Source organism: Tauraco erythrolophus, chromosome 10 (genome assembly GCF_009769465.1).
Source record: "Tauraco erythrolophus isolate bTauEry1 chromosome 10, bTauEry1.pri, whole genome shotgun sequence".
NCBI classification, from domain to species: Eukaryota; Metazoa; Chordata; class Aves; order Musophagiformes; family Musophagidae; genus Tauraco; species Tauraco erythrolophus.
The window spans coordinates 6,458,427-6,480,129 of record NC_141474.1 but is presented as its reverse complement, the minus strand read 5'-3'; the positions used below and the strand labels follow the sequence as shown (position 1 = coordinate 6,480,129).

Genomic DNA, 21,703 nt, shown 5'->3' with positions numbered 1-21,703 from the left:
CGCGCCGGCTGGGAGGGGGGCGGGGCTTGGGCGAGGCTCCGCCCCGCCCGCGCGCGCGGCGGCCGTTGGCCGTTAGGGGCGCGGCGGGGGCCGGGAGCGAGCGGCGCCGCCGGGGCCCCCCCCCCTCGCCCCTCGCCGCCCGCCGCCGCATCGCAGCCGAGGGAGCGGCGGCGGCCTCGCCCCGCGCAGGCTGCGGGCTGCCGTAGCGCCCGCCCACCGCCATGTCAGGTGCTGCCCGCGGGGTGGCTCCGCTGGCTGCCGGCGCCTGCCGTCGGCAGGGCGGGCCCCGGGCGGTGGATGGCGGCCGGCAGGCCGGCGTGGGGTGCCGAGGTAAAAATGCCTCTGGAAGTACCTCCTTAGCGTCCGTCTGCTGCCTTCTGAAAGGAGGCAAAGCCAATCCAGCGCGGCATTGCAGAGCCTTCCCTTGCTTAGTCAGTACAAGTGACCACGTCTTGCATTTTTACGCCGTTTGTGACAAAATTTGCGCTGTTCACACCTGCCCTGCACAGTTATGATGCTCTCGCCTGACGCACGCCTTCCCCGCGCCTCCACTCAGCAGAAGGCAACACCCGCTCGGCCAGCGAGGTCATGGCACTGTCCTCGAAGCTGGGCACTGGTGTCATCTGGCACCGAGTGTGACATGGAGACGCTCCAGCCACCGTTCTGCACTTGCTGATGTAGAAACCAGGCTCGGTTTCCAGCTAGGCGCTTTGCCAAGGAGTCAAGTGAGTCACGGACACAAAGTGCTTCCCAACAGCCTCGCAGCCGGACACCTCAGCGTAGCTGTGATGGTAACGCAGCTTGCATAGGGCTGCTTGCAGCCCCCAAAAGGCTGAGCGGCCTGGAAGGTGTTAGACCATGTTTCCTTCACGTAGACCGCAGCCCCTGAGCCTCATGTTCCTTTTGGGGATGGGGATGGCATCAGAGAGGATCAGCTGCCCAAGCAGGTGTAGCTGTCAGTACCTGGAAGTGAACTGCACCGGGCAGCAGCTGCAGGAGTTCCCTGCAGCCATCCCACTGGACACCAGGCAGCTGATTCTGGCAGCAAACAATGTCTCGTACCTGCCAGCAGTGGAATTGAGCTTCCTGGTGGATTTGGTCTATCTGGACTGCAGGAAGAACCTTTTGGGGGATGACCTGGATTTCACTTTCATTGGTGTGGCCAAGCTTGTCTATCTGGACCTCAGCTTCAACAACCTCACACAGATCACCTTCAGCACCTTCTCACACCTCCTCAGCCTGGTGGTGCTGAAGATCTCAGACAATGCCAACCTTGTGGCCATCGAGAAGGATGCTTTCGCCAACAATACCTGGCTGAGGCACCTGGATGTGAGCCGGACAGGCTTAACATTCCTGGACACCAGCACTGTCCAGGACCTGCCCAACCTGAGGTTTCTGGGGCTCAGTGACAACCCGTGGCACTGCAACTGTTCCTTTTTGGACTTCATCACGTGGATGGCAGAGAGCAACGTTCATTTTCCAGGTGAGGGCTGCGTGAGCAGGACTTTTCTCCTCCCTACTCCTGCAGATCTGCGTGGAATGGAGAGGGTCCTCTGTTCTCTTTCCCAAAACTTCAGCTCACAGGGCTGTGACACTGCATGTCAACCGTGGGTCCTATCTTCTGGTGTTGCACAAAACACGGATCGAAGCAGCTGGGCACTCCACCCACAGATTGTCACACTTACTCACATCATCAGGACAGTCAGGGAGGTGTAGCCTGTAGCTAGGACATTGCTGCTGCTCTAAAATCCCTGGCTCCTGTCTCAGGAGGTGTCCCTGTACCTGCCAGTCACAGCACCCTGTGGCTACAGTGCCAAGAACAAGGAGCCCAACACAGTTCTGCAGAGATCTGCGCTGGGAAAGCTGCTGCTCTGAATTTCCTTCCTTGTCTCCATCTGCTCTGATTGTGTGGTGCTGGTGCAGTACCTGTATGTCCATAATGCTCAGTTAACCCCCCTCCCTCTGTGGAAATGCTCTCCTGCCTCTGTTCTGACCTGCTCGGCCAGCCTCTCCAGGCCGAAGCTCTCCACCGTTCGGCCAATGTCCCTTTCACCTTGAACACCTCCGGCAGCCTCTTCCTGCACAACGTGCCTGGCAGGCAGACCTCGTTCCTGCAACCTCTACAACAATTCTGCTCAATGCTGGAAACAAAGCCAGGTTGAAAGCCAGTCAGCTCCTCTTCTGCTCTCATTTCCGAGGGGGTCTCCGGGAGAGGTTTGGGTAGTGTAGAAGCCGGCAAGAGTTTAGCTGCTGACTTCTGTGGGGCTGTGACCACACCCTGCTTCCCAGCAGCCTGTTTCTGCAGATGAGGAGCGTACACAATGCCCTTTGCCTTCAGAGCACAGCAGCTATTGTGCTAGGACAGAAAAAAATTACAAATCCTGCAGCCTCCAGCTGTCACAGTGCTCCTCAGCCCTCAGAGCAGGTACGTTTGACTGATTCTCTGTATCAGACTGTGACTCAGTGCTCAAAAGTCAGCAAAAGACCTTTTGCTGTTCCTGTGGGAGCTCTCGTTTGGGTCCCAGCTGACATTTGATGGTCAGAGTGAAACAGAAAACAAGTTGCACTCAGAAAAGCATCTGTATCCTTATGGCTGGGAGGCTCCATATGTTCCCACTCTTCCTCCAGCACCTCAGAGAAAATTGGCTTTAAGTTTTCCAAGAAATGTGTGTGCAATGCAGGTGAGCACTGAGTCCCATGGGCTGCAGCAGCAGAGCGCAGCTTGCTTCTGAATAAAAGCCATTTCTTGAAAACAGGGTCTCCGAGACGTTCCTTATATCATCTGGGAGGCCAAAATCAACTGTTTCCCATCATATTGAGAGATTCTACAACTGGGCCCTGGATAATCACCGGTTCCTTTTCCCAGAAAAACACTGGGCCCAAGGGCAAAGTTTTGTTCTGCAGCTGCAGCAGATGAACTCCGTTTTCCAAACTGAGAAGGAACACAGCACGACACATACTCATGGAGAAAGCTTGGTAATTCAAGTAATGCAGGACACAATGGTGAGAGAGAGCTGCAGAGGAGGAATTGTTTGAGAAAGTCTGTCCATCAAACAAGAAAGGGGCACAAAAGACCTCCAGGAGAGAAAAGGGAAGGGCAAACAGAAGCTGGTGTTAGGACAGAACCGAATCAAGGACATCTCTGTGTCTTACTAGATGTACTAAGCTCAATAGACAGTAATTTTTTTATTTTCTTCATACAGGTTACAGGCAGTTATGGAACAGTATAAAAAAGTTCTGTTCCTAACAGTAAGACTGGAGATAACACACTGAACCCTGGCACAGGACAATAAAGCTCCCTGCAGGCAATTTGAGAGGGTAGGAGTAGGAAAGGCAGTGGCAGCAAAGACTGGAGGTATGAGGATGGATCCCCGTGCCGCACTCTGGAAAATGGGAAAGGCAAAGAAACCAAGGAGCTCGCAGAAGCTGCTCCGCTTCCCTGCCGTGTTGGGCTTTGCTGTGTCCTGCCGAGATGCTGACATGAAGTTGCCCAAATCTAGATGGATTTCGCTACCAGAAAGAGAAAAGCTCTCTGGTTCTATTCAGGACAGTGAGAGATACCAGCATGAACAACCACTGCAGCTGTGTCACTCAGCAATATACGACAGAATGTGATGTCATATAATATAAATCCCGTGTACCTTGTTCCTCCCCACCGCTCCCTCTCCCTCAGGCCTGCCCATCCAGCGCCTCAAGCAGTGCCCAGCCTGCGGCTGGCACAGCAACTGTGTCTGGCCCGTGGGGCTCAAAACCTGCAGGGGAAGGAGATCATTTTTCGGTGGAACCGAGTCATTGATGAGCTTCCTCTTCCTCTCTCACAGAGCAGGTGAGGCTATGCCTAACTGCAAACCACTCTGTCACACGTGCCCAAGCCTTATTATTCCAGCATTGTTTAGGCTGTATCACTTCAGAAGGTGTTTGAGATTAAACCAAACACACACAAGTGCTCCTACATTAAAATAAAAGTGCTCAGTCAGCAGAGAAGAACGGTGCAGGGACAGCAGTTTGCCACAGTGGCATAATCCGACCAGCAATATTTTCCTATGGAGGCAACACCACAGAAATTGTTCTGGCAACCTGGGAATTGCGGTTTGGCAAGGATTTGCCTGTGTGATTTTACCTAAGCCACGGAGGGAGAGGGGTGTGAAGCCTGTAGACACTTTTCAGTAGTTGAGCAAACTCCCCCATCACTTTTCTAGCAGGAGTCCTGTTCACTGACACTTAAGACACAGGCAAAAGAGTCTTGCTTCTCTTTTCCCTCTGCAGATGCTGACAACATCACCTGCTACACCCCAGAAGGCCTGCGTGCCCTGAAAATGCCCGCAGCGGAGGCGCAGCTCCACTTCAGCTGCCTGACCCAGCTGTACAAGCAAGACTACATCTTTGTCTGTCTTATTGGCTTCTGCATGTTCTTTGCTGGCACCATGGCGGCCTGGCTGGCTGGTGTCTGTGCTGTCATCTACGAAGTCCACACTCCAAAGGGAGAGGAGGAGGAGGAAGAGGAGGAAGACAGAGTCACTTAGGCCCAGCCCTACAAATCCTTCTGAATTCCCATCGTGGGAACTGAAGGCAAGCCTTTCCTGCCTGAGTTCCCACATGATGTCCCATTCTAGATGCTATTTTTTTGAAGTGAAATAAAACTGCAGGAGAAGAAAGTCTCTGTGCTCTGATTTCAATCACTGTGCTACCTCCACTTGTGTTCTTCCACTGGGACTCAGGACATTGGCAAAACACTTTTTGGGGGGGGGGGGGCGTGAGAGATGTGCACAGTGCCAGGTGTTTATGCTCCCACTTTACCGTGAGACCACAGAAAAACAGTCAATGTGGGGTCTGTCCTGTCACAGGGACCATCTTGAAGAGGTACAAGCCAGGATACGGGAAAGTCCCCAGCGCTCCACTGTAGCCAGGGAGTTCACCAAGGCCTTTTTGACCAGAAAGCCCAGCAGAGCTTATTGGGATCAGCCCAGAGTGTTCGCTGGAGCCCCAGGGAATCCAAGACCTTTCTGCTATGAAATAGCAGGTATGTGAGCAGAGATTAAACCCAGAAGTTTTAGGGGCCCGGGATCCCACTGGGTCTTTCTTTCTTTCCCATTACACCAGCAACAGCAAAAGACCACATCTGTCCCCTTGCAGCTAGAGCCCCACTACCTCCACTGGTTTATGCACATTTACAGAACTGGAAAGTCCAGCTCCAGTTTTGTATCATGTATCCTCAAAACTGGGAGATTTTTTAAATGTAAAAAATATTGCTTACACAGGCTCCAAGTATTCTTGGAAAAGGCTGTGTTTCGATGCCAAAGTCCCAGGGCTGCATACACAGGCCAGAATAAAGGGAGACCTAAATTAAGATCCTTCCTATCGCTAACGCTGGTAATTGCCCGGGAAGGTATCCGCTTACACAACCGAGTACAGCAACTCCGCGCGTGAAACACTGGCTGCTTCATCTGATACTGGCGGGATCTGCTGAAACAAAAAGGAAAAGCAGGAGGCGGTTTCAGCAGGCATGGTATGAACTGCCGTATTGCCTCAGAGCCATGAAGCTGTAGGCTGTGAATCAAAGCTGGAATCTTTGTCCGAGGTGTAATCGGTCTGACAAGGATGGTTCCGAGCGGACACGACAGCACAGCCCGCTAAAGATATGTATGGGATATACATATAGGATATGTTCGGGACATACATGCGGAGCTACTGGATACGCCAAAGGCAGTGATCGATGCCCCTCAGCAAGCCTCGCGGTGCCCCGGGAGACCCTGCAAACCCCTCTGCAGAGCCACACGCATTCGTGCCGAATCCAGCTCTCCAAACACGACCGCTTCCCCCGGGAGGCTGATCCCGCCCTCCCCGACCGCCGCCCCGCTCCGCTCCGCACCGGCGGCAGCGCGGGGGCGGCCGCCGCGGGTGTGCCCCGCCTGCGGGCGGTGCCGCGGGCGCTCCCGGCCCCGGCCCCCCTTCCCGCTTCCCGCTCCCTCCCGCAGTGTGCTGGGACGCTCGTCGCCGCGCAAAGCAAGGTGAGTGTGGGCCGGGGACCCCCGGCTGGACCCTCCGGGGGCAGGGGCAGGGGCGGAGCCTCCGGATGCGGGTTATCCTGATAGATGGAATAGAAAAAGATACGCTGCGACCCTTCTCCCCGACTTCCCCTTTCCCGGGGGAAAGCGCCCGCAGGATGAGCGGAGCGCGGCGGGGCCCTGCCCGCACCCCGGCGCGGTCCGGCCGGTCAGACCGAGCCTGAGCCCGCAGGGAGCTCTGCCGCCGGGGCTGAGCCTCTGGGCTCGCCCGGTAACGGGCGGCACAAGAGGCTTCTCCTGGCTGGAGAGAAAGTCTGAGCTTGTATCCGGTGGTCCAGGCAGAACCAAGCGTGGGTCTGCACGAAGAGACATAATCAGCTTTGCTGACTCATAGTAACTGTCGAGTTAGGGCAAAGTTGGCAAGAACCCTCATTTTGGAGTAAAAGCACGCCCGGAGAGCTCTTCCGGTACAGCTCCCAGTCTGTGCTGTGTCATGCTCCAGAATCTCTCCGTCGTGTGGCTCCAGCCCGAAACGTCGCTGCTGGCAGAGTCCTTGCAGCTGCGGACAAAGGTTGCAGAGAGGCAGGAGCCACCAGAATCCGGAAACAGCCACCACATGAATCAGAGAGAGGCTGAACGTCCTGCGGACTTTGAAGGACTTTGTATGGCTCCAGATTACTGGAGCAAAGGCACACGGGAGAGTTTTATACCGGTAACATAAAAGTAGCAGTTCTATAATACACCTGGTGTAATGCTTTGCTGTGGCTGAATTGTGCTGAGGTGAAACCCCAGATTATAATTTAGCAGTGTGAAGATAAAAGGCCTGGTCCTCGCTGGCAGGCGGGGGTTCTCCACCAGCCTTGTAGTTTGAAGAGGGAAATGTGACCATCAACTTGCTCTGTCGGTGGGAACGTGTTGTATTTTCAGTGCGTCATCTGTCGGGTGCTAACCTCTATTATGTGTGGGTGCAGCTGATATTTCGTAGTTACTTGAGGACTTTTCAATGTTCTTACTGATAATCGTTTACCAAACTTCACGTGGACAAAGCCAGCTGGTGTCTTCACCTTGCTCCGTCAATAATGAGAAATAGAAGCCTGTGGTCCCTGGAGATCCCTTGCAAGGGGTGCTGGTGCTGTTGCAATAGGAAGGCTGTTTGCACTGGTCCTGTGGTGTGGCCTGTTTTACCCCGTGCTGACAGATTGTGTTGGTGGGACAGCGCAGGAGACACCAAAACCTTGCTACGTCGTGGAGGCACCAGATGGAGATAGGCATCAGCTCGGGTTTGGTTTGGAGAGGCAGTCGGCTCAGTGCTGGAGAGAGGTGTCTGCTGTGATGAGTGATGCAGCACTGTCATGGGTCACGCAGATAGAAAATATCTGAGGTTTGGGATTGCTTGAGAGGACCAGTGCCAGATGATTATGAGGAAGGGCCCTTGTCCTCACTTGCAGCCGAGGAGGGTGACAGAGCACTCGGTGCCAAGTGCCTCCCAGCAACACAGGCTGACAGCAGGTCTGGCAGATGGAGAACAGGAAAGAGTTCGGAGAAGCACACGCAGCCTTGCTGCGGCTCCTGGATGCACCTCCTGCTCCGTGCTTCCGTCTCAGACCTGCGCAAGGAAGCGCAGAACAGCCAAACACGAGCCACGCAGGGCCTGGTGCCTCCTGGCCGGCAGACTTGCCCATGCAGATGTTGTGAGCGCCAGCAGCTGCGTGTTGCTGGGGGCTGTTCACTGACTTGTGACTCTGTGGGGCTTCCTTGCAGCCGCGGCGGTGAGCATCGCTTGTCTCGCCAGTGCCTCTTTGCTGAAAAGGTTCAGTTGTTGCAATCGTTGTGGTGGGTTTTATTGTTATTTTAGGTAAGAATGGCCTTAGTGATTCAAATTAACCATTCCTGCAGTCCTGCTCCTTTCAGCTCAGAGGACTTCTGAGCCAGTTCTAGTTTGTCTGAATTATAATTCCCAGTTTAGTGCTCATTCCCAGAGCTTGCCCAGTTTCCCCTTGAGTTTATGAAAACCAACTGCATTCACCGCATCCCTCGCCAGGGAGTTCCACAGGTCTGATTGCCACTGCATGAAAAAAACCTCTTTTAGTTTGTTTTGAATCTGTTTCCTGACTTCTTTTGATGGCCCCTAGTTCTGGTGCTGGAAGAACAGTTTCCATCCACCTCTCCAGAGCATCCCTGCAGGCACAGCACTGTGTCAGTGAGGCCATGGGACTTTGCCAGCCACAGCCAGAGATGATGAGACCTCCTGTTGGCCATAGTCCTGCTCTGAGCTGGAGGCTGGACTAGGGTCCTCCAGGCACTGCCTCCCTCTAAGACTGACATGAATTTAAGGCTTGCTTGACAGGAATTAAGCAGAGCGCCCTATGTGCTGCTCAATACCCAGCAGGCACCAAGAGATGAGAATTTCCCACCTCACCATTTCTGCCATCCTTCAGCCAGTCCCTGTGCTAGGAGGGCTTGGGCCCACGCTCAGCAGCTCTTCCACACACACGTATCTGCATGTAGTGAGCTACCACTTCTCCAGTCACACCCCGAAATAATAATGGGCTCTCTTTTTCTGACAGCACCAAGATGGCTGTTCTCTCAAAGGAGTACGGCTACGTCATCCTGACAGGGGCTGCCAGCTTCATCTTGGTCACGCATCTCGCAGTGAAGGTGGCCAAGGCCCGCAAGAAGTACGATGTGGAGGTGAGTGCTCAGGCTGAGGGAACGGGAAGGTCAGAGCCAGTCTGCAGGGATGCTGCAGACAAGCTAAGTGACACCTTGCTGATTTTTGGGTGACATACTGACACTGCCTGCCCCACCACACGGATGCAGAAGGGATAGAGCTGCTGTTCTGGCTCTCCAGGCTGAAGCAGATGGCACGACAGAGCTTGGGGTTTGGCAGATTGGGCAACGTGGCACCGAGCCAAGACCACTGAAAGCACAAGGCTTTGAGCTCGGAAACACTGATGAGCAAGAAACCACCCAGCCCTTTTTTCCTGCAAAGAAGGCTGATGCAGCGTTGGGAGCAAAGGAATCACAGGGGAATGAAAGTGGCAGGAGGGTTTCTCAAGCTTAGAGGGAGCACGTGAGCCCTATCGTAAGACGTATTTCATAGTGACCTTCCCTTAGTGTCTGTCAAGGAACCCGTGAGCCAGGCAGGGCTGTGGGCTGGGCGGGGGTGGCTGGGCCTGCCCGTGAGTCAGGGCGATGGCATGTGGAGGCTGCTGTGCCACTTGGCTCCTTCCCCTGCTCAGCTCTGCAGTGGTGAGGAGGGCAGTGTCCCCCCAGCCTGTTCCTGGGTGATGGGCTGCTGCCAGCTCCCCAGAGGAGACATGGGCACATGTCAGTAACACTGCTTTGCTCTCCCCGCCAGAGGGATGAGATTTAAACAGAGAGGACATCCAGTACCTGGCTATCTTCTCTTTGAAGCAGGGCCACCTCCATGGTAGTCGGGTTGCTCAGGGAGTTCAGGAAGTGGCCTGAGATAAGCAGCAAATTTCAACAAAGCTGCTGTGGGCCATGGGGCAGGAGACTGGCTCTAACGTGCCAGTGCAAGTCAGTCTTGCAAGCGCTCCTGCAGCTCCAGGCTCCCTGGGGAGAGGTGCTGCCGGGGAACACCAGGCTCCCAAGCTCAGACTGCACTTGCTCATGTTTTGCTGCTGTTTTGTTTGGGGTTTTTTTGGCAGTATCCAGCCATGTACAGCACAGACCCTGAACATGGGCATATATTCAACTGCATCCAGCGTGCACACCAGAACACGTGAGTACCATGCGCGAGTGCAGACCTTGAAAACACACAGGGCTGTGGAGCGGGGCTGACAGCTAGAGACTCGCTGCTGCCATGGGCTCGAGTTCAGCTCAACGCTTGAGGAAAACACACGGCAATGCAATACTTAGCAGTAAGGCTGTGCTGGCTCCTTACTATGCCTTAAACCACAAGACAGGGCTGTGAAGCAGCCTCCTCTTCCCTAGTGCCCGGCTCTTTGCCTCCATGAGTGGATCTTAAGACACTAGAAATCTTGTTTCCAGAAGAGGCTGTCTGGGGCTGCTAATCTGCTGCCCAAATCTCCCTGGGGAGAGGCCTAAGCCCACCCAGCTACTGTCAACCAGTCTGCAACAGCACATCAGCGGCGGACTGGGAGGAACAACTCCTCCTGGATTAGGTGTTGGAGAGTAGCATTTGGCAGTGGCTTAAGGCACAAAACAGAAAGAACGGGTGGCCTTGGAGAGACACACAGACAGGGAGAAGTCCCTAAAAATCTGTGCATACTCAGATGCCCTCTTACCTCCTCTGTGGCCACAGCATCAAACACAGCTCTCCCAAGCACGGAGACCTCGGCAGGGGATGCTCACAGCTTCTGTGTTCTAGAGTTTCTTCTTTGTAAGCAACTCGAGCACAAACACAACCTCCTTGCTTTAATTTTCAGATTGGAAGCATACCCTGCCTTCTTGTTCTTCTTAGCCACTGGTGGAATCCACCACCCGGTAAGTGACGCTGTGGTGCAGGTCTGCAGGACAGAACTCTGCTCTTGCTCTCTGACATGAGGAGGGTGGGGGGCAGTAGGCCAAGCTAGCCCTTCGGCAGGCCAAGCTAGCCCCTCTGGAGGCAGCAGGCTGCTTCACTGGCCACATCAGACTTCACTGCCGTGCCGCTTCTGAAGATGTAGTTGTAGAAGCCCTTGTGCAGGGGAATCACAAGTATTAAATAAGCTGAAGCAGCAGTAATGAGTTTCAGACCCCTTTCCTCCCCGAGGGTGCCTTGTCAGACAAACCAAACCATTCACAGCCTCCAGTCCATGAGCAGGAAGGGTCCTTCCAACCCTGCCCAGTTCTTCCAAGCCTGCAGGGTCCTGCTGGGCTTAAAGCAGTGCTGCTCAGCAGCTGGTTGTGTAAAGGACAAGAACCCTTTTCCCCCCTCCTAAGCACACTTTCATGAAGAGTTTGTCTGTTATGAATAGATGAATTACACGACTATGATCTTCCTGCTCACTTCCACCACCAAAGGTGTGCTCAGGATCAAAAAAAGCCTGGATGACTTTTAACTGAAATGAGGCAGGCATGTGGGAGACGCCAAAACCAGGAGCTCTTTGCCACCAATAGAAAAATCAGATCCTTGAACATTCCTTTTCCGAGAGGGAAGGAAGCAGCATAGGCCCATCTGGCAAACTGGAGCCATGTTGCAGCAAGCTCTAAAGAGGCACGGTGGAAGTCTGCAAGACCTGCAACAGGAAAGCCTCTGTACCTGCTGGAGGCAGTGGAGTGGGGCTTGGGGCAACAGCTGCCCCCGAGGTCCTGGCATATGGCCAAGCTCACTAACCAGACAGTGGTGAAATAAGACTCAGCACCTGCTGCCTGTATGACTTAACCACTTCTTGCTTGGGAAGAGCTGTATCATGGAAGTGACTCCCCCCACACAAATCCCACCTTAGCACGCAGCATCAGTCACCCACCTCCCCCAGGCTGACTCCCGGTTGCCCTGGCAAGGTCAGGAGCCTCGCTGGAGTTGGTCACTTCTTTGAAGTGGGGCTGCTACAACAGCTAAGCACATGCAGGGGGCAGGTCTCCTAAACCTTTAATGCTTCTCCTTTCTCTCTAGCGGGTTGCCACAGGACTTGGCATCACCTGGATCCTTGGCAGAATCCTCTATGCCTACGGCTACTACACAGGAGGTAGGTCTTTACCCTGCAGCACGGAAGATGCTTGGAAACTCAGGTCTTCCACAGTGGCCTCAGGGCTCTTTCCTCCAGCTCATATCAAGGAGGCAGCATAAAGCTTTCCCTCAGGGTGTGAAGAAAAAGGTGCAGGTCCACAGGCTGCTAACGGCAGTACCCTCTTCCCACAGATAGAAGAGCACTCATTTACTAATAGCACAGACTGAGGGTTTCGGCCTGCAGTTTCACTTGGGATTTATCTCTAGCTCCTGCTCCCTCCGATTTCCCAGATGGGCTGCTGAACTGTCAAAACATGTCTTTTTTTCCAGATCCAAAAAACCGAAGGAGAGGGGCCATTGGTTCAGTTGCACTCATTGGGCTGGTGGGCACAGGCGTGTGTTCAGCTTGCCACCACCTCGGCTGGACCTGCCACAAGTGACTGACCATCACGATGGCTGCCTGGGAAACTAAAGGGATTTTCTTTCATTTTCTTTTAGAACATTTCATTTCCTGAGGTTTTTTTTCTTTCCTCCTCATTCAATAAAACGAAGTTGTCAATTCTGTACTTTCATTCTAAAGTTATAGAAGGTTTTCTTAAGTTTTGCGAAATGCTAGAACAACTCTGGTTTTGTAAGGACTACAGAAGTCTGCCCACCAGGCACACGTGTCCAAGCTTTTATGATTTTGGTGACCAAAAAGCCATCTTGCAACCTGTTTAACCCATACAGCAGCAGCCCTATTTCTGGACCCCTCAATTCATGATACTCTGCATTAACATCTTCCAAACAGAGTTAGTATTTATTTGATTGCTAAAAAAAGATGTAGACAAACATCTAAAGTTGTTGCTTAATCGTGTTTATAAAGAACAGTAAGCATATAGGAGGGAAATGGAATAGCTTTCGCTTAAAAGAGGCAGCTCTCTATCCTATGCTTGAGCTTGCTACCACTCTAGTTGTGCTCCATGCTCTGTGTGTGGAGATGATTCAGGGCCATGCCTGTCTCAGGCAGCATCAGCTCACCCTCCCCACAACGTTTTGTCCCACTTTGGAAGAGAGGTACAGACAGAAAAAACAAAACTTGTGTTTACAGGGGGCTTGAGGGAATAAACAGTCCTACCCTTAAGGCTTTTAGGTAGTCAGAGAAGAGCCAGAGCATATAGCTACTGGATATCAATGTGTCCAAGAGCTTGTATGTGCATCAAGTAGGGTCATACCTGTTAAAGAACCAAAACCGAAGCTGAGTGAGGGTGGAAAGTAATGGGGTTCAAGACACACAGGAAGGGAAGCAGCCTGGCTGGGCCCCTGCCACTGACAAGCCTCTGGTAACTCCTACGCAGCTGCACATGCTGCTGCAGAAAGCTGTAGTGCTACCTCCTGCTCCGAGGTTCCCATCTTCCACCAGATAGGACAGAGTGTGCCCACAGGCTGAGCCCTGTTCGTACGCTCCCCCTTGCAAGAGCAGGGTGGCTAAATGCTGCTTCGGCTTCGCTCCCCTCGAGGCACTTACAAGTTTAGAGCACTTTATTGCTGTGCAAATGAATCCACATCTCTGGCTGACAGGCAAGAACTGGCTGACGCTCCCTTAAGCAGGCCCCAGAGCCACTAAAACACAGATTCCACATCGCCCATCTCCACGCAGACCGTCTTCAGCTGCGAGTAGTACTCAATGGCTGCCCGCCCGTTCTCTCTGCCAAATCCTGCAGGGACAAGCCAGAAGTGAGAATCTATCCCCAGGCAGTGCCAGGTACCTTCACACTCCCCCATAACTGGCACATAGTTGTACCAGGGAAGGTCAAACAGAGCTCACCTGATGCCTTGTATCCTCCAAAAGGCAGCTCCACAGGGCTGACGTTGTAGTTGTTAATGAAGCACATCCCAGCCTTGAGAGCAGCCACTACCCTGTGAGCCTTCTGGATATCCCTGCAGGAACAGGGCAATTCAGCTGGATCCCTTCCCATTCATCCCCTCCTCCCCTGCCAGGTGACATTCCTCTAGAAAAAGGCCAGCAGGCCACTAGTTTTGGAGCCTGACCTGCCCTACTGTCTCTGCCTGCTCAAAGGATGTAGAACCTATTCCCAAGAACACTCAAAATGGCATTTGATTTGAGAGGGCGCGACAAGGACACCAGCAAAGCAGACTGCAGCAAGTGGCCAACAGCCGTCTTTGCATGCCTTCAGCAGCATGCCAAGCTCCTGATGCACGTCTCCTGCAGATGCAGGAAGGCAGGCAGCAGGCCAAGCACAGGCTGGAAGGGGTCTGAAGGACAGCTAGGCCCACGTAACCCCTCAGGAAAAACTGGGAGGAGATGCACAGTCATGTACAAAGTTCCCTTTTGGCAACCCCTTGGTCCAGCTTTTCTGGAGAGGATATCTGTGCGCATGCCAGGCACTGCAAGAGAAGGAACAAGTTGCTGCTGTATTTTCCTTCTCCTCCCCTCCCTAGACCACTTCTACACCAGCCATACCTGGTGAAGACACCACCTGCCAGGCCGAATTTGGTGTTGTTGGCTCTCTCCACAACCTCCTCCTCTGTGTCAAACGGCAGAATAGACATGACAGGCCCGAAGATCTCTTCCTTCACACATGTCATGTCATCTGTGCAGTTCCCTGAAAGCATGGCAGAGCACATGAGCTTCAGGAGGAAGAGTCTGCAGAACAGCAACCCACAAAGCCTTCGAGACAGCACTCGGCACTGCGCGGCCCCCGCAGCTTGGCTAGCAGAGGATCAAGTCCCATCCTGCATCTGAAAGCAGCCAAGGCACTAACTGCACATGTCTTGACAGAGCCTCCAACAGCAGAGACGTCTCTGGACACAGCTCCTAGGTGCCTCGGCTATCTCTAGTATACCCAGACCAGTGCCTGTCCACTGTGGATGGACACAGACATGGTGAACGCACATCCCTGGAACAACAACATCCATGGACAAGACTGCAGTACCATGAATAGGAAGGATCATACCTAACACACAGGGTCGCATGTAGTAGCCATTCTTCAGCTTCGGGTCATCTGGCACGTACAGGTCCCCACCACACAGCACCTCTGCCCCCTGAAAAAGAGCCAAGCAGAAGACAGGTAGGCACCTCCAGGGTCATCCTGCCCAGCTGTTGCAGCTCTGGCTGGCTGATACTCCCTGCTGGATTGACAGTCCTATTGGATAAACTGTGCCTGTGACCTCCCTGGAGTTTTTCCAGGTCAGGACTGCTGACAAAACATCACTGATAGATCAAGATCAGGGGGTAAGACCCATCCTAAAAGTCCCAATAATGCTGATTTGGGGTGTAAGTGCCACAAGAGCCAGTGTAGGTTGGAGGGAAGCAACTAAAACTAGGAGCAGATCCTCAGTTGGCATCACACATATTCACATGGTGTGAATTCCCTCAGCAGTGAGTCAATCAGGCCCTTAGCACACCACCTGGCAAGAAACACCTACCTCCATCAAATGCCCTGCTTGAGAGACAGAGATTTCCCCTCTCCTTCCACATCCATCTTCCTGTTTCCAAATCCTCCTCTAGCCCTCCTGGCTTTCACTTGCAGTTCCCCTTCTCCAGCCTATCCCCAAATTGGCTACACCTAGTCATGTATCTAGTGCCGACATTTAAAACATCTTTACACTTTACAACAAAACCTGGAGGGAAAAAAAAAAAGCCTGAGTAGATCTTATTGCTCTTACAGAGCAATTTTCCAGCAGTCTGTAAATTTGGCCTTTAATCCTCAGTAGTTCTTCCTGCAAACAACAAAACCGGAACCCAAATGAGGTAACAGCCAAGCATGCAAGGTGTCACCACAACTTATAAAGACAGCCCAAATGTATAGATTCTCCCATTTTACACACTGCCATGCTGGGTATCTCACAACCTCTAACACTTGGCAACATCAGCCATGTCACCTTCAACGCCAATTCAGAGACGTGCACTGGGTCACTTTTAATCTAGTGGCCCAAGACACCTATCAAGTAATTCAACCACACAAAAAAACAGCTTAACTGGGAAGGCATGGGGCACAAAAGCAGCTGCCAGTCCATTTGTCTAACAGGAGAGACATTTCAGGGCAAGCACAAGGCAGCATTACAATCTCACCTGCTCCTTTGCCTGCTTAATAAAGCCCTGGACACGATCCAGGTGGGGCCGGTTGATGAGGGCTCCCATCCGTGTGTCTTCCAGAAGTGGGTCTCCAACTTTAATTTTCTGGGTGTGTTTCACCACCTCCTTTGTGAAGACATCCAGTATCTTCCTCTCCACAAACACTCGCGTGCCATTGCAGCATACCTGGGATACGAGACAGGCTGCTCAGAGCAAGACACATAGCACTCCGCAGTCCTTCCCTGCTGGGGTCCTGCTACAGAGGCTGTAGCAGGGAGAAAAACCTCTCCGCCACTGCCAGAACAGCTAACTTGTCCCTGGGGACAAAGACTGGCATGGTTCAACCTGGCCAACAACCAAACACCATGCAACTGCTTGCTCACACTCCCTCATCCCTGGGAATGGGGGAAGGAATCACAGGAAAAAGGAAGGAGACTCATGGATTAAGATAAAAACAACTTAATTTAAATTAAAAGTATTAACAATAAAAATAATAATAAAATAACATATACAAACGAGTGATGCACAGTGCAATTGCTCACCACCTGCTTGCTGACCTACACCCATCCCATCCCTGGCTAACGATTTCGAAACCGCAATCCCAGGAAAAAGAGCCCCGAAGAGAGTGAGCCAACCCTCATCTATATACTGAGCATCACATTGCATGATATGGAATACTCAATTGGCCAATTTGGGCCTCAATCCTAAGCCTAAACTCAAATCCTAAAACAGGAGTTGTGGGTCCTTTGCTTCGGCTATGCTCTCCCGGTTTGTTGCGTACCTGCACACTGCAAAAACATGGGAAGCTGGAAAGTCCTCGATTTCCTTGGCAGTAACTAAAAACATCAGTAGGTTATCGACATTCTTCTCACACCAAATTCCATACCAAATCCAAAACACAGTGCTATTCCAGCTACTAAGAAGAAAACTAACTCTATGGCAGCTGAAACCAGGACAACAACCCTGCTGCTCATGACTGCACTGAACGGTTCATGCTGGACATAGTGGTTCTGATGCCACCAGGTGGCAAAAATGCATGAAGTCACCAGCAGGAGAGAACTTCAGGAGTCTCTCCAGCTCCCAGAGATGACCTCGGTAAGCCAATTTGCCAGCAAGATTGCACAAAACCTGCAGCACGTTTGGAGATCCCAAGTTTGGGCTGTGGCTCAGTGCATCAGATTGGAACTTGCTGCCCCTCCAGAGGGCACCAGCACAGCCTCTTCTGACTTCTGTGAGCCAGACTGGAGCCCAGGCCACAGGAGCAGCTGCTGAGCTGAGTACCAGGTGCTACAGAGGCTCCACTTCTAGGAAAAACAAGGCATCAGCTAAGGCACACTCCGCTGGGATGCCCTGCACTGGCTTCTGCAAGGGTGTCCCTTCTGATCCCTACGGAAATGTGTAGCAAGACAGGAGCTTCAGGGCATCTCTCACCAAGCAAGGTCACAGGCTGGCTCTGCTGCCCAATTCTCAAACCACCCCACTGCACTGGGTAGGACCACTCCCACCCCAGAGACACACACCTCGCCCTGCGTGAGGAAGTTTGCCATGAGGGCTCCGTTCACAGCGTTCTCCAAGGCACAGTCGGAAAAGATGATAAGGGGGGATTTGCCTCCCAGCTCCAGGGTGACTGGTTTGATCCCTTTAGCTGCCATTTCCATGATCTGAGGGAAACAAGGACAGAAGAGAAGTGATCCACTGGTAAATGGGAGGCTGGTGGAAGGAGGTGAGAGACACCCAAGGGGAGAGTTCCCGCAGAGCCCTTCACCAAGAACAAGCAGCACGAAGGACACGCTGGGTTTCCTAGATGTGTTTAGCTCAGACTGGAGACAGTCTCAGAGGACCTGGGGTTTGGTTTTTTTTTAAGATAAAAGCAGTAAGACCTGAGGAGTCATTTGCAGGAACTCTCGTGCTCAGTGTCAAGCCAGAATACAGCTACAACTTATCTGTGACACCGCATCTGTCAGGTACACGCATGTAAGGAGAGCTCAAGGGGCAACGTTTCCCCCCTTTCGAATCAAAATTTATTTCTAAAAGTCTCTCTAGGGGCTTTTAATTTCTTGAAGAATAAACTAAGGATGAGAAATTCACAGAAATTAACCTCCTGCTTAAAAACAGTAGGTGGTATGCAGCTAAATCCAACTCCTACTGCCAGGAACACTCAAATGTTTTCCCAGTGCTGCTGTTTTATGTACCCTCCTCCCCACATAGACACCCACTTCAGCACCTCAGAGACTTCACTGCAGCCAGGGGCTAGACAAGGGAAGCTGACCAAGGGGCTCCTCTGAAAGGATCGAGTGCCCAAGCCCCGTGCCCAGCAGGCTAACTGGAGCCCCAGTGTAACCCTGTACGCATAAGCTCCCTGCTCAGACCCAGAAACGCCAACTCACACCCCATCTTTACAAGTCTCATGCAAAAAACCTCAAGGAAGTACCAATGATCACAACGTATCAGGAAGGCTGGCACTACAGATGCCTCGTGCCCCCGAATGTGAAGGTGCCTTTACCTTCATGCCAGTTGGCACGCTGCCAGTGAAAGAGATTTTAGCCACATCAGGGTGATGACAGAGGAACTGGCCTGTGGCCGCTCCACCCTGCACCACGTTGAAGAGCCCCTTGGGCACACCGGCCTCTGTGAAGATCTCTGCCAACCTCACCACCGAAATGGGAGTGAAGGGAGAGGGCTTGAAGACCATCGCATTGCCTAGGGGAACCCAGATAGAGGCAAGGTGGAGTTAAAACCCAAACTGCTTTAGGAAGAAGATCAAAACCCCCCAAAAAAACCCCACCAAACAAAAATCCCCACCCCACACAATGAGTTTGCCTCAACAGATTGCAGAAGATCCCCCACAAGAGAGGAGGAAACAGTTTCAGCTGAATGCTGCAACCAGGGAAAGGGAGGAACTGCACCTTCCTGCTGGGAAGTGCTTGGGGAGATGAGGTTGCTGGTCCTGCACTGCAGACGTTTCCAGAGACCCTCCTTGTCTGCTACAAAGCCAAGCGATCAGCCTTTTTCCTGAAATGCTCCCTGTCCTCTTAGCATCTGCCGTGTTCCCACTTCCATTTCCTTTCCCTTCCTGCTAGAGTACTGGCCTGAAGGTTCTCATAATCCTTCAACACCTCCTTCAAAGTAATCCTAGACTTTATCCCCCAAATCACTCTCTCCCACAGGATCATTTGGCTTCAAGGAGAAGCTTGGATGGGCAGAGAGTCTCCATTACCACAAGCCAAGGCTGGGGCAGACTTCCAGCAGGCAATCTGGAAAGGGTAATTCCAGGCTCCAATCCCAACACACACCCCGAGGGGCTCTCTCCGAGTGTACCCAAAGGATCCCCCTGGAAGCTGGATGTGTTCCCCTGCAAAGAAGAACAACAGCCGTAAGGTAGAGAAGAGCAAAGCCCTTTCCTGTCTTCTCAGGGGTCAGATCTCGCTTTGATTTGGAATTGACACACACAGCTTTTACCCCAGCAAGCTCAGAGAACGTGCCTAAGTGCCCACAGAGCATGGCAGCATTAGGTAGAAATCACTGAAAATCCTTCCAAGGTCTTCAGAAAAAGGAGTAGTCCATCTCTTAGAGAAACCAGCAGCAAAGACGGTCTTGTGCCATGGAAGCTACCAGGGAAAGCAAGTGGTAGGATAGAGAGTAAAGAGCAAAACCCAGTAACGTCCTCACCAGCTAGAGAGCCTGCCAGTCCCGCGTAATACTCCAGGCACTGCCAGGATATGTCAATGTCCACTCTGGCCTCAAAGATGGATTTCCCATTGTTGATGGTTTCCAAGGTGGCAATTTCTTCTCTCTGCTCCTGTGAGAGTCACAGGACAACGACAACACGTTAGAGAAGCCTGTAGTAGAACTCCACAGGGAGACACCTGGTTCTCAAGCACACAAGCCTCAAACAAGGTTCCACCATGAGAAACTGTCACATCTAAAAGGTACGTTCCCAATTGCTGTTTATCAATTTCCCAGTGGCGACCGATCACAGGGGAATGTCAAACAGACAGCTGCTGCAGCTGCTGGGGCTCACTGGCCAGTCCAGCCTTGCTTAACATCTTTGTTTATCTAAGAGATGAGCAAATCTGAACTTAGAAGCGGGCTGGCAAACAATGATGAGATTTCACAGAACTAAGCTAAGAGGAACAGCAAACAGCAAGATCAAAATGCAACCAGAGGACTTAGTGAAGGACAGACAAAGCGTCTGGGAAGCATCCTTTAACAGACCATCTCCCAGGCAGAAATATTACCCTGCTGCGGAAGTCTGGCAAAAGCAGAAGTCTGGCAGAAAGAAACCAGTTTTCTCATCATATATACGCAGTGGGGAAAGAAGGTCTGGTTTCTTGCAGATCTGTGCCTCGATGGAAATTAACTTTGATGTCCAAGAACATGTTATCTCACACAGGAGGTTGCGATAAAGCCAGCTTATTTGTATCCTCTCTTCCCCACATGTATTAGCTGGTGTCTAAGATGAAAACCAGCATTCCTGTGCTTTTTTACTGCTAAAACAAGACGCACTCCAGTCACACGAGAACAATGTCCAACAAGCTGAAAATTCAACAATGTGATAGGCAACTTCAGCTTTGAAATCACATGCAGTGTAGCTTAATTTTTGGAGTTGTGAAAAGGAGTATGAGCCCTGCAAAATCTCAACTGTATGGCTTCAGTTTTACGTCTTCTAATAGAAATAAGCAGAGAAGGCACACGCTGGCCTTGAATAGAGTGGCATGACTGAAGCCCTGCCCAAGGCCACCTACTGTCTCTTCTGGTCAAAGGTGGGTTTTAACTCTTCCATTCCTACTGGAGCTCTAGAAGTCCTGCTGGAAGCCCCTAACAGCCACAATAACCCACAAAAAAGACCACAGACAGAATCATCTCTCTCCAAAAGAGGAGGTGAGCTCCCACAACATACCCGAATAATCCTGGCAGCCTCCAGCATGACCCTGCTCCGCTCCATACCAGACATCTGACTCCATATTTTAAAAGCAGCCTTTGCACTCTGCACAGCCAGATCGACCTCCTTCTCCCCAGAGCAGAACAGCTTGCTTATCACTCGACCTGGGCACATTTTAAACAGGAAATCAGTAAGTTGGAAATCTCAGAAAAGGGGCACAAAAGAACATGGTTTAACTTGCATCAAACCCTAAAGACTTCAGTCCAGCCACCCACACCAGGCTTACAGAACATCACGCTGTGGTTCCCACTGATTTGTAATTGGCTATAGAAGAGGTGCTGCAATGCAGCTGGTCGGAATTAAAAAATCTGCCATTTTCTACAGTCATGTTCCAGTTACTAATTAGCTCCAATTGTTAGAAAACTCCTCCCTTTCCCACTGGAGTTTGTTATACTTTCACCACCAGCTTCAGGACGCTTGTTACACATTCCTCAGCATAGTTAAACTCTTTCTTGAAGTGCTTCTGCTGAAACCTGGATACCTCCAATTTAAAAAAAAATAATAAAAGTTTAGAAACGTTTTGTGTCCTTTGCCAAGATCAGGCAACACCTGATTTTTTAGCGTGACTGAGAGTCAGAGCTGATTTCTGCTAAAAAAAAAAAAAAAAAAAACGATTTTATGACGGGCTTGCACTACACTACAGGAGGCAAAACGCAGCCGCCAAACCCCCCGCGGCGTTCGGGACGCCGGGACAGGCGCAGCCGGGAGAAGCCGCAGGCAAATAACACGGAGGCAGCTCCCCGGCTGAACCCCCCCACCCCGAGCGGGGTTACCTGTGGCCGGCTCATAGACCTCCTCGGCTTGGCCGCCGTCGGCGGGCTGGACGCGGGCTCCCGCCCGGTAGTTCAGGGGCTGCTGGACGGTGAGGGTGCCGGTAACGGTGCTCATGGCGAGGCCGGAACGAAGGGTGCGGAGTCCAGGCAGGAGGTTCGGCAACCGGCACCGCGCTAGCATCGGCGGGAAGCGAAGGGCCGGGAAAGATCCCACGGGATAGGAGCCCGCGGATGAGGCTCCGCCGCCACCGGCGCCTTTTACCTCAG

General features: G+C 52.2%; 3 protein-coding genes across 3 annotated transcripts; 2 read left to right on the top strand and 1 right to left on the bottom strand.

The window, feature by feature from the left end:
- Nucleotides 1-858: 858 nt before the first annotated feature.
- Nucleotides 859-4,523, top strand: LRRC52 (leucine rich repeat containing 52). Its single transcript, XM_009985814.1, has 2 exons — nucleotides 859-1,483; nucleotides 4,267-4,523. Exons 1-2 carry the CDS (start codon nucleotides 859-861, stop codon nucleotides 4,521-4,523), a joined length of 882 nt encoding a protein of 293 aa, XP_009984116.1.
- Nucleotides 4,524-5,974: 1,451 nt separating this feature from the next.
- Nucleotides 5,975-12,083, top strand: MGST3 (microsomal glutathione S-transferase 3). Its single transcript, XM_009981569.2, has 6 exons — nucleotides 5,975-6,008; nucleotides 8,573-8,696; nucleotides 9,680-9,753; nucleotides 10,421-10,478; nucleotides 11,590-11,662; nucleotides 11,974-12,083. Exons 2-6 carry the CDS (start codon nucleotides 8,580-8,582, stop codon nucleotides 12,081-12,083), a joined length of 432 nt encoding a protein of 143 aa, XP_009979871.1. The 5' UTR covers nucleotides 5,975-6,008; nucleotides 8,573-8,579.
- A 378-nt stretch (nucleotides 12,084-12,461) lies between these two features.
- On the bottom strand, nucleotides 12,462-21,692 carry ALDH9A1 (aldehyde dehydrogenase 9 family member A1). Its single transcript, XM_009981567.2, has 11 exons — nucleotides 21,437-21,692; nucleotides 20,622-20,767; nucleotides 19,391-19,520; nucleotides 18,939-19,073; nucleotides 18,225-18,421; nucleotides 17,242-17,382; nucleotides 15,719-15,907; nucleotides 14,601-14,688; nucleotides 14,108-14,249; nucleotides 13,451-13,563; nucleotides 12,462-13,340 (listed from the first exon to the last, which is right to left on the bottom strand). Exons 1-11 carry the CDS (start codon nucleotides 21,615-21,617, stop codon nucleotides 13,246-13,248), a joined length of 1,557 nt encoding a protein of 518 aa, XP_009979869.1. The 5' UTR covers nucleotides 21,618-21,692; the 3' UTR covers nucleotides 12,462-13,245.
- Between the last annotated feature and the right edge of the window lie 11 nt (nucleotides 21,693-21,703).